The 12,625-nt window shown below is 37.2% G+C and overlaps 1 protein-coding gene across 6 annotated transcripts in view; it reads right to left on the bottom strand.

Annotated features, from left to right (window-relative positions):
- The window catches only part of QSER1 (glutamine and serine rich 1), an 83,643-nt gene that overhangs the window by 19,507 nt on the left and 51,511 nt on the right, over positions 1-12,625 (bottom strand). For 4 of the 6 annotated variants that reach the window (XM_036891678.2, XM_036891679.2, XM_057507533.1 and 1 more), the window contains 4 exons: positions 12,210-12,529; positions 11,141-11,257; positions 6,039-6,172; positions 4,751-4,968 (listed from right to left, as the gene is read on the bottom strand). In XM_036891678.2, the coding sequence (XP_036747573.2) occupies positions 4,751-4,968; positions 6,039-6,172; positions 11,141-11,257; positions 12,210-12,529 (789 nt within the window). Of the gene's footprint in view, positions 1-4,750; positions 4,969-5,069; positions 5,252-6,038; positions 6,173-11,140; positions 11,258-12,209; positions 12,530-12,625 lie in introns of those variants that run through there. The other 2 variants (XM_057507535.1, XM_057507534.1) reach the window with 2 other exon arrangements.

Here is a 12,625-nt window from a genome sequence, read left to right as displayed (position 1 = left end):
TTTTTATGTACAGTATCATGTCATCTGCAAATAGTGACAGTTTAACTTCTTCTTTACCAATCTGGATTCCTTGTATTTTTTTGTTTTGTCTGATTGCCGTGGCTAGGACCTCCAGTACTATGTTAAATAACATTGGGGAGAGTGGGCATCCCTGTCTAGTTCCCGATCTCAGAGGAAATGCTTTCAGCTTCTCGCTGTTCAATATAATGTTGGCTGTGGGTTTATCATAGATGGCCTTTATTATGTTGAGGTACTTGCCCTCTATTCCCATTTTGCTGTGAGTTTTTATCATGAATGGATGTTGAATTTTGTCGAATGCTTTTTCAGCATCAATGGAGATGATCATGTGGTTTCTGTCTTTCTTTTTGTTGATGTGGTGGATGATGTTAATGGACTTTCGAGTGTTGTACCATCCTTGCATCCCTGGGATGAATCCCACTTGGTCATGGTGTATGATTCTTTTGATGTATTTTTGAATTCGGTTTGCTAATATTTTGTTGAGTATTTTTGCATCTACGTTCATCAGGGATATTGGTCTGTAGTTTTCTTTTTTGTTGGGGTCTTTGCCTGGTTTTGGTATTAGGGTGATGTTAACTTCATAGAATGAGTTTGGGAGTATCCCCTCCTCTTCTATTTTTTGGAAAACTTTAAGGAGAATGGGTATTATGTCTTCCCTGTATGTCTGATAAAATTCCGAGGTAAATCCATCTGGCCCGGGGGTTTTGTTCTTCGGTAGTTTTTTGATTACCGCTTCAATTTCGTTGCTGGTAATTGGTCTGTTTAGATTTTCTGTTTCTTTCTGGGTCAGTCTTGGAAGGTTGTATTTTTCTAGGAAGTTGTCCATTTGTCCTAGGTTTTCCAGCTTGTTAGTATATAGGTTTTCATAGTATTCTCTAATAATTCTTTGTATTTCTGTGGGGTCCGTCGTGGCTTTTCCTTTCTCATTTCTGATACTGTTGATTTTGTTGACTCTCTTTTCTTCTTAATAAGTCTGGCTAGAGGCTTATCTATTTTGTTTATTTTCTCGAAGAACCAGCTCTTGGTTTCATTGATTTTTGCTATTGTTTTATTCTTCTCAATTTTATTTATTTCTTCTCTGATCTTCATTATGTCCCTCCTTCTGCTGACCTTAGGCCTCATTTGTTCTTCTTTTTCCAATTTCGATAATTGTGACATTAGACCATTCATTTGGGATTGTTCTTACTTTTTAAAATATGCTTGGATTGCTATATACTTTCGTCTTAAGACTGCTTTCGCTGTGTCCAACAGAAGTTGGGGCTTAATGTTGTTCTTGTCATTTACTTCCATATATTGCTGGATCTCCATTTTGATTTGGTCATTGACCCATTGATTATTTAGGAGCGTGTTGTTAAGCCTCCATGTGTTTGTGAGCCTTTTTGCTTTCTTTGTACAGTTTATTTCCAGTTTTATGCCTTTGTGGTCTGAAAAGTTGGTTAGTAGCATTTCAATCTTTTGGAATTTACTGGGGCTCTTTTTGTGGCCTAGTATGTGGTCTATTCTGGAGAATGTTCCATGTGCACTTGAGAAGAATGTGTATCCCGTTGCTTTTGGATGTGGAGTTCTGTAGATGTCTATTAGGTCCATCTGTTCTAGTGTGTTGTTCAGTGCCTCTGTGTCCTTCCTTATTTTCTGTCTGGTGGATCTGTCCTTTGGAGTGAGTGGTGTGTTGACGTCTCCTAGAATGAATGCATTGCAATCTATTTCCTCCATTAGTTCTGCTAATATTTGTTTCAGGTATGTTGGTGCTCCTGTATTGGGTGCATATATTTTTATGATGGTTATATCCTCTTGATGGACTGAGCCCTTTATCATTATGTAATGTCATTCTTTGTCTTTTGTTACTTTCTTTATTTTGAAGTCTGTTTTGTCTGATACCAGAATTGCAACACCTGCTTTCTTCTCTCTGTTGTTTGCATGAAACATCTTTTTCCATCCCTTGACTTTAAGTCTGTGCATTTCTTTGGGTTTGAGGTGAGTCTCTTTTAAGCAGCATATGGATGGATCTTGCTTTTTTATCCATTCTGTTACTCTGTGTCTTTTGATAGGTGCATTCAGTCCATTTACATTTAGGGTTATTATTGAAAGGTATGAACTTATTGCCATTGCAGGCTTTAAGTTTGTGGTTACCAAAGGTTCAGGGTTAGCTTCTTTAGTATCTTACTGTCTAACTTAACTCGCTTGTGGAGCTATTATAAATGCGGTCTGATAATTCTTTATTTCTCTCCCTTCTTATTCCTCCTCCTCCCTTCTTCATATGTTGGGTGTTTTGTTCTGTGGTCTTTTTAGGAGTGCTCCCATCTAGAGCAGTCCCTGTAGGATGCCCTGAAGAGGTGGTTTGTGGGAGGCAAATTCCCTCAACTTTTGCTTTTCTGGGAATTGTTTAATCCGTCTTTCATATTTAAATGATAGTCGTGGTGGATACAGTAGTCTTGGTTCGAGGCCCTTCTGTTTCACTGCATTAAGTATATCATGCCATTCTCTTCTGGCCTGTAGGGTTTCTGTTGAGAAGCCTGATGATAGCCTGATGGGTTTTCTTTTGTAGGTAACCTTTTCTTTCTCTCTGGCTGCCTTTAATACTTTGTCCTTGTCTTTGATCTTTGCCATTTTAATTATTATGTGTCTTGGTATTGTCCTCCTTGGATCCCTTGTCATGGGAGTTCTGTGTACCTCTGTGGTCTGAGAGGCCATTTCTTCCCCTAGTTTGGGGAAGTTTTCGGCAATTATTTCTTCAAAGACACTTTCTATCCCTTTTTCTCTCTCTTCTTCTGGTATCCCTATAATGCATATATTGTTCCTTTTCGACTGGTCACTCAGCTCTCTTAAAATTCTTTCAATCCTGGAGATCCTTTTATCTCTCTCTGCATCAGCTTCTCTGCGTTCCTGTTCTCTGTTTTCTAGTCCATTAATGGTCTCTTGTATCTCGTCAATTCTCTTTCGAAGTCCTTCCAGAGCTTGTTTTATTTCTGTATTCTCCTTCCTTAGTTCTTGCATATTTCTCTGCAAGTCCATCAGCATGGTTATGACTTTTGTTTTGAATTCTTTCTCAGGAAGACTGGCTAAATCTATCTCCCCAGGTTCCTTCTCAGGGGAAGATGTAGCAGATGCCGAAGCTGTCTGGGTTAGTCTTGTCTGGATCGTATTTTTTTGCCTTTTCATGTTGACAGGTGCTATTGACTGTCAGCTGGGAAGGCCAAACTTTTCACTTGCTACTGGCCTTTCTTTACCGGGACAACTGCAACCCCTAGTGGCTTGTGTTGTGTAATTGCGTGTAGGCTGGGTCTTTGTGTCTTGCCCGACTGAAGTGTAGGAATTTTCCTTTCTGTTGGCGTGTTTTGCCTTAGGCTGTTTCTCTGCTTTCGCAGTGCCCAGAGGGGTAATGGATGGGGGGCGCTGTTTGGCTGTTTACCTCCGTGAGGGGTCTCAGAGATGTTGCCCAGGGGGTAAGTGCGCCCGGTTTTCCCTGTAATTTCCAGCCACTGGGCTGTGACCTGTGTTGTTTCTGTCTAACTTTGTCACAGGGTCATCAGCCTCGGCACCCGCTCAGAGGTCTTGCTGCCCTATTTCCCTAGTTTCCAGCCCTCCACGCATGCACTGTGTCTGCGCTGTGGTGCGGGTGGCTGGGGCTGGGTGTTTAGCAGTCCTGGGCTCCCTCTCCCTCCCACCGGGAGCTGGGAGGAGGTGTGCTCGGGTCCCGCCGGGCCGGGGGTTGTATCTTACCCCTTTCTCACCAGGCGCTGGGCTCTCGCACGTGTGGCTGTAGTCAGGCTGTTGTCCTGTGTCTTCTGGTCTCTCTTTTAGGATTAGTTCTATTTGTTGTATTTTCAAAAATATATATGTTTTTGGGAGGAGATTCCCACTGTCCTACTCACGCCACCATGTTGGCTCCGCCTCTGAAAATAATACTCTTAACTAAAGACTGTTCATTGAGATAAATACATAAAGTTGTTAAAATATTTTTTAGATTTGTTTTAATTGATATTTGGTAAATATCAATAGATATAGCCCACAAAAACCAAAGTATTTTGAAATCCTCAATTTAAAGATTATGAAGAAATCTTGAAACAATTTGAAAATCATCACCCTATAAATCTCTTTATTGTCACTATCTGCTTTCTTTGTAAGAAGCACTAAAAATGCTTGCCTATTAGTGACACCTAGTGGTAATCCAAGATACCAATAAAAGAAAAAAATTTTTTATAGAAAACTGAGGCAGAGGGGTTAACTAGCTCCACCCTGGATGGCTAGTGGCAGAGATACAGGAGTATTCATTATACAATTAATAAATATATCCTATATATGTGGGAGCATATATTACCATATATGTTAGAGTATGGCCTATTACCCATTGTTTGAATTCCTGCTGCCTAAACTTGTATAATTACTATCTTCTACCAGCATAAACACAATCTCATAAGTTTAGAACTAGAGTCTTAAAAATCATCTGATTGAATGCCCATCCTACCCATAGAGGAGATAACGAGCACTGCAGTGGCTAGAACTCACACGGTCTTCTTTCAGTTCATGGTTTTTCTACTTCTTGAGGCAAACTGTGCTTTTGGTTAGTGTGTTAAGAGACTGAATTTATTTTTATAAAAGCCTAAGCAGAACTTAACTAGGCTGTTAAACCCCCTGAAAAACAAATACATTTTGAATTACCAGCACTACTGCTCCTCTCCATTGGTGTAGAGAACATGAAGTTACCCAGGTATTCATGTTATGGAACACTCACCCTCATCATCGCTGCTACTAGAATGGATCTCAGGAGATGAGTCAGACTGGGACGATGACAATTCTTCTTTCCATTTTTTCCGTTTCTTTGGTGGCGGCTCAGCCTTTACTTTCAGCTGTTTAACTTTAGGTTTTGTGGAAGGGGCTTTTGTGTTTGCAGTTTTTGGTGGTGGAGGATCAGACGTTTTACTGCTGCTACTTGGTTTAGCCTGAACAGTTCTGCAGTGTGACAAACAAACATCGGTAACACACAAACTGTGTCAAATTAAACTAAATAAGACAAACAAGAAACTCTGGAGAAAAAAAGTATACTTAATTACCTTAGTGACACCTCCAAAATAAAGTCCATTCTTATACATCTCCAGTGGTGATTCTCCCCAAATTCTCTTGAAATATACTCTTCAACTACTGACATTCAATATTCAGTTATTATGGAACTATTAATTCAATCTGTTTCTCTTCACTCTTCCCCTCCCTTTATGAACACATTGTCCTATATGACCTGTACAACAGATGATCAATGGGCCTTGGGAAGTAATGCACAATAAACCCTTGATAATTACACCTAGTTCTGACCATCAGAAATGTTCACAGGCTCTGGTGGTGCCAGGTTTTGACTGTGGAGACCCAAGTGTACCTGTCCTACAGGCCCTCAAGATCAGGTGTATGCTAGTTCTAGAGATTTGAGGGGATAAAATTCCATCATAAAAATAATTCCAAAAAATTGGAATCTTAATTGCACTAGGCCTTCCTAGAACTAGATTGAGAATACCTATTCTCAAAAGGTGACACCCCCTTTCCCATATAGATCTCAGAGAATGTGGGTAGGTCAGTTATCTTCCAATTTCATGCTGCAGACAATCCAGAGTCACATTAATAAATGATAATTCTATTGTATACTTGCCTACTTGTATACAGGACCTCAAGTTTTCTTCTCAAGATTTATTTCAATTTGACATTCACTATATTTTCATTTTATAGATAAAGAAGGGCCTCAGAAAGATGTCTTTCTATATCAGAGAAAGCTAGACTCAAAACTTTTGAACCTAATCTGTGACAATGAAAGGGCACAGGTAAAGAAAAGGGTACCCATCCCACCTCAGAGAGCCAGGAGCTCTACTATTCCTGACTCATTACTACAAAAGTAATTATCTCTTATATCTGGCTTTGTAGTTTCACTCTTATACACAATGAAAAAAAAAATCAGTGTCTTTAATTGATGTAAGACATTGCTGTAATAAGCCTTCCAGTAATTACTACACAAATTTATTACGTAAGAAAATGAATACCTGATAGTATGTGAAGGCTTAGTTCTTGGCTTTTTGGAACACACTCTAACATATTCCTTTTTGTTTGTATTTTCAATGAACTTCACATATATCTTTTTATATTTACTCTTTGCATCTCCAAAATATCCAAGGTACTAAGGAAAGAAACACTTTGAATTACATAATTATACATTCTGTACAAAAAAAAAATACTCTGTTGACTTGAGTATGACACAACCATCCTTAAAGTTTTCCAAAATGCAGCTCTGGCCAGGCTAATTTCACCCTCAATGAAAATGACCCCAGGGTCATTCTTAATTGCAAGCCCACATATAGAAACAACCTCATTTGGCTAATCACCAAATGATTGCTTACTGAATGTTATTAAACTACATAAGTATAAAACCTTAATGTGTAACTAAGTCTTTTGGTAAATCAGGATAATTTACTGTCAGAATAGTCAATATAAAAGCCTTTGAATGATCACCTCAATAGTGCTGAAAAAGCATTTGAAAAATGCAACAACCATTCATGATAAAAATTCTCAACAAAATGGGTACAGAGGGAACGTACCTAACATAATAAAGACCATATACAACAAACTCACAGCTAACAATACTCAATGGCAAAAAGCTGGGAGCTTTTCCTCTAAGATCAGGGACAAGACAAAGATGTCCACTCTCACCACTTTTATTCAACATAGTATTGGAGGTCCAAGCCACGGCAAAAAGATAATGGCATCCAAATTGGTAAGAAGAAGTAAAACTGTCACTATTTGAAGATGACATGATACTATATAGAAAACCCTAAACACTTCATCATAAAACTATTAGAACTAATAAGTGGATTCAGCAAAGTTGCAGGATAAAAAAATTAATACACAGAAATCTACTACATTCCTATATATTAATGATGAACTAGCAGAAAGAGAAATCAGGAAAACAATTCCATTCACAACTGCCTCAAAAAAAATAAAATACCTAGGAATAAACCTAACCAAGGAAGTGAAAGACCTATACACTGAAAACTACAAGACACTCTTAAGAGAAATTAAAGAGGACACTAACAAGTGGAAACTCATCCCATACTCTTGGCTAGGAAGAATTAATATTGTCAAAATGGCCATCCTGCTTAAAGCAATCTACAGATTCAATGCAATAACAAGAGCATTCTTCAATGAACTGGAACAAATAGCTCTAAAATTCATATAGAACCACAAAAGACCCCAAATAGCCAAAGCAATCCTGAGAAGGAAGAATAAAGCAGGGGGGGATCTCGCTTCTCAACTTCAACCTCTACAACAAAGCCACAGTAATCAAGACAATTTGGTACTGGCACAAGAAAAGACCCATAGACCAGTGGAACAGAATAGAGAGTCCAGTATTAACCCAAGCATACATGGTCAATTAATATATGATAAAGGATCCGTGGATATACAATGGGGAAATGACAGCCTGTTCAACAGCTGGTGTTGGCAAAACTGGACAGCTAACATGTAAGAAAATGAAACTGAATTACTGTCTAACACAAAAATAAATTCAAAATAAATCAAAGACATGAATGTAAGTCATGAAACCATAAAACTCTTAGAAAAAAACATAGGCAAACTCTCCTGAATATAAACATGAAAAACTTTTTCATTAACGTATCTCTCCAGACAAGGGAAACAAGAGGAAAAATGAACAAATGGGACTATATCAAACTAAAAAGCTTCTGCACAGCAAAGGACACCATCAGTAGAACAAAAAGCCATCCTACAGTATGGGAGAATATATTCATAAATGACATATCCAATAAGGGGTTGACATGCAAAATATATAAAGACCATACGTGCCTGAACAAACAAAATGCAAACAATCCAATTAAAAAATGGGCAGAGTAGCTGAACAGACACTTCTACAAAGAAGAAATTCAGATGGCCAACAGGCACATGGAAAGATTCTCCAGATCACTAATCAGCAGAGAAATGCAAATTAAAACCACAATGAGGTATCACCTCATACCAGTTAGGATGGCCAACATCCAAAAAACAAAGAACAACAAATGTTGGCAAGGATGTGGAGAAAGGGGAACCCTCCTGCACTGCTGGTGGGAATGTAAATTAGATTAACCATTGGGAAAGCAGTATGAAGGTTCCTCAAAATGCTCAAAATAGACTTACCATTTGACCCAGGAATTCCACTTCTAGGAATTTACCCTAAGAATGCAGCAGCCCAGTTTGAAAAAGACAGATGCACCCCTGTGTTTATCGCAGCACTATTTACAATAGCCAAGAAATGGAAGCAACCTAAGTGTCCATCAGTAGATGAATGGATAAAGAAGATGTGGTACATATACACAATGGAATATTATTCAGTCATAAGAAGAAAACAAATCCTACCATTTGCAACAACATGGATGGAGCTAGAGGGTATTATGCTCAGTGAAATAAGCCAGGTGGAGAAAGACAAGTACCAAATGATTTCACTCATCTGTGGAGTATAAGAACAAAGAAAAGAACTGAAGGAACAAAACAGCAGCAGACTCACAGAACCCAGGAATGGACTAATAGTTATGAAAGGGAAAGGGAAAAGGACTGGGAAAGGGTGGGTGGGAAGGGAGAGATAAAGGGAATAAGGGGCATTACAATTAGCACACATAATGTAGGGGGGGCATAGGCAAGGCAGTATACCATGGAGAAGACAAGTATTGACTCTATAGCATCTTACTATGCTGATGGACCATGACTGTAATGGGGTATGAGGTGGAGACTTGATAATGGGGAGAATCTGGTAACCATAAAGTTGCTTATGTGATTGTGTATTAATGATACCAAAAGAAAAAAAAGAAAAAGAAAACCCTAAATACTTCACTAAAAAACTATTAGAACTAATAAGTGGATTCAGCAAAGTTGCAGGATACAAAATTAATACACAGAAATCTGTTGCATTCCTATATACTAACAAAGAACTGGCAGAAAGAGAAATCAGGAAAACAATTCCATTTACAATTCCACGAAAAAGAATAAAATATCTAGGAATAAACCTAACCAAGCAAGTAAAAGCCTGTTACTCTTAAAACTCTAAGACACTTATGAGAAATTAAAGACACAAATAAATGAAAATCTAGACTGTGCTCATGAATACAAAGAATTAATACTGTCAAAATGGCCATCCTGCCCAAACCAATTTATAGATTCAATGCAATTTCTATCAAAATATGAACAGCATTTTTCAATGAACTAGAACATAGTTCTAAAATTCACAGGGAACCACAAAAGACCCTGAATAGCCAAAGCAATCCTGAGAAAGAACAAAGCTGGGGGGATTATGCTCTGACTTCAAGCCATATTACAAAGTTACACTAATCAGTATGGCACAAGAACTGACCCATAGATCGATGGAACACAATAGAGCGCCCAGATATAAACCCACATATATAAAGTCAATTAATACACGATAATGGAGCCATGAATATACAATGGGGAAAAGACAGTGTCCTCAATAACTAGTACTAGGAAACCGGATAGCTACATACAGCAGAGTGAAACCAGATTACTGTCTAACTCCATAAACAAAAGTAAACCTAGAATGGATCAAAGACCTCAAAGTAAGACATGAAACCATAAACCTATAGAAGAAAACATGAGCTAAAATCTCTTGAAGACAAGCATTAACAATTTTTTCCTGGACACATTTAGGGATAGGGAAACAAAATAAAAAATGAAAAAGCGAGACTATGAAACTGTAAAGCAAAGGACACCATCAACCAAACAAAAAGGCAACCTGCAGTATGGGGGAATGTATTCATAAATGATTTATCTGATAAGGGGTTGACGTTCAAAATATATAAGGAACTCCTATGCCTCAACACCAAAAAAACCCCAAAACAATTAAAAAATGGGCAGAGAACCTGAACAGACATTTCTCCAAAGAAGAAATACAGATGGCTAACAGGCACATGAAAAGACACTCCACATCACTAACCATTAGGGAAATACAAATCAAAACCACAATGAGTTATCACCTCACAGTAGTCAGAATGGCCACTATAGAAAAGACATGAAATAACAAGTAATGACGAGGAGGTGGAGAAAAGAGAACCCTCCTACACTGTTGGTGGGAAAGTGAATTGGTGCAGCCATTATGGAAAGCAGTATGGAGGTTTCTCAAGAAACTAAAAAGAGAAATACCATACAACCCAGTAATTCTACTTGTAGGAATTTATCCAAGGAAAACAGAATCTCTGATTCAAAAAGATACGTGTTTACTGCCACATTATTTACAATAGCTAAGATAATGGAAGCAACCAAAGTGTCTATCAATAGATGAATGGATAAAAAAGATGTGGTGCATATACACAATGAAATATGTATACCAATGAATTTTTAATTCAGCCATAAAAAAGAAAGAAATCCTGCCATTTGTGACAACATGGATGGACATACAGGGTATTATGCTCAGTGAAATAAGGCAGGTGGAGAAAGACAAATACTGCATGATTTCACTTATTTGTGGAATCTAAAAACAAAACAAAACAAATAGCAGAAGACTTATAGAGACTGAGAAGTGACTGGTGGTCCCATGGTGGAGAGGTTGGAGTAGATGGGTGGAGAGGGTGATGGGGATAAAGGGGCACCCAAATTCTCAATCACAGTATATGTTGGTACAGCATGGAGAATATTGCCAATGACTCTGTAACATCTTTCTATGGTGACAGAATAGTAATTGCACTAGTTGGGGTGAGGACTTAGTAATGTGGGTAACTGGTGAACTGCTGTGTTTTATGCCTGAAACGAATATAAGATTGTGTATCAACTACACTTTAAAAAAATTAAAAAGTAAAAGAGCCTCTCTCTGTGTCCATCTGAAGTCTTCACAGAATAATACTAATTCCTTAAAAAAAAAAAAAGACTAAGCAACAGTAAGAAAATATTTTTAAGTAGCTGGTATTTACACATTGATTTTATTTTAAAATTTATTTTAAAAAATGTATTTTTTATATATAAAAATCAAGTTCAATTTTTATGCTATTTTACATCAGAAATGCTCAATATAAAATACATTCAAGTTTAAATCATTCTGTATTTTCCCCAGGATCACTGTCAAAAACAGGAAGGCTAATTAAACAAGCATTTTACTTACACTATTTGTAGCAGCAAATTCTCTTAGCCCATCTCGAATTTCAGGAACAAACTTCTGTAATAAAGCTTTTTGTACTTTCCAAATAGCTGGGGGTTCTTTTCCTGTTTTTAAAGCCTCCTGTAATATAGAGAATTAATTACATTTATAAAAACTAGCAACATATTCAGATTTATAGAATCTTAGAGGTGAAAGGAATCTTAAAGACCTATCTAGCTTAAACTTTTTATCATTTTCCTAGCTGAACTTTTGAATATTCTTATAAGCTGGCTCTTCAGTATCTCTTTAAATTCTTCCAGACATAGGGAGCACACCAACAGGCAAAGTAGCCTATCACCCTTCTGCATGGCTTTTGGAAAGTTTTCTTCTAATGACACTGTCATACACTACTTATGCAATTCAATAACTATGTACATACTCGTAAAGACCAGAAATAAATATGCTTAAATATTAATAGTAGTTAATTGTGTATAGGAGTATATAGATAATTTGAATGTTATGTCCTTTACTGTACTTTTTCATGCCATTCCCCTCTGCCCCAGTTAAAAAAATAAAAATAAAAAACAAGCAAACAAAAGCCCTAAAACAGGTTTTCTTAAATACAGCTAAACTTTCCTTGCAGGAAATTTTAACGTTCTAAATCATGATTCTAAAATTTGAAATTGTGGAAATATATCTAATTCTATTTTTACATTACATTCCTGTTATTTTCTTTAAACTTTTAAATTAGGTAAATAACCATTTTGTCCAAACACCTAATATACAATGAGTTGGAAACTTTGGAAAGAATTAACATTTCAAAACTGCTCTGATCACTAGCACCTAAATGCAGCATACTGACTAGTCAAAATATATAAAACTAAGATATAATTTAAAATCATTTTCTGCTATTTTCTTTTCCAAAATATCTGACATCCACTAGTTAATTATTTAGCAATTATAACAGAATAATAATAAAAACACAACTTTTTGCAATTCAAGCTAGATGCATGCTATTAAAGTTGTCGTGAAGGCTATTTATAGTGCACTCCCACTAAACTATGACCTTTATGTGTGTGAACATTAACATCACCTTAAACGTCTCTATGTCTTCTATCTTTATCACAAATTCATCACGTTCTTTGTATTGGCCTTCTCCTCCGCTTTCTGTGTTCTCCTCATCTGTGAAACCTTGTATGGCAACAGTGCTCTGTCCTTTTGCAAACTGGTCTGAAGGAAGACCACCATGTTTGAAGGGCTTCGGGGGATGTGTCGAGCTTATGTTTTCCAGGGTATTTACTGCAGGTGAAGTAGTGTAGAGAGGTTCTTGCTTAACTGTACCCACAGTGGTGGAGGAAGTAGAAGTACGAGTAGTATTGGTAGTTGGGCTAGTAGTTGCCACCTGTAGGACTTCTAAAACCAGATCAAAACAAGGGCAAATCAACAATACAAATAATTAAACATACTTGTTTTGAGTAAAATCTCAACTGTTTAAAAAGGACTTGATTA

Source organism: Manis pentadactyla, chromosome 9 (assembly GCF_030020395.1).
Source record: "Manis pentadactyla isolate mManPen7 chromosome 9, mManPen7.hap1, whole genome shotgun sequence".
Lineage (NCBI taxonomy): Eukaryota > Metazoa > Chordata > Mammalia > Pholidota > Manidae > Manis > Manis pentadactyla.
Note: the sequence above shows the minus strand (reverse complement) of the source record. Positions and strands in the feature narration are given on the sequence as shown.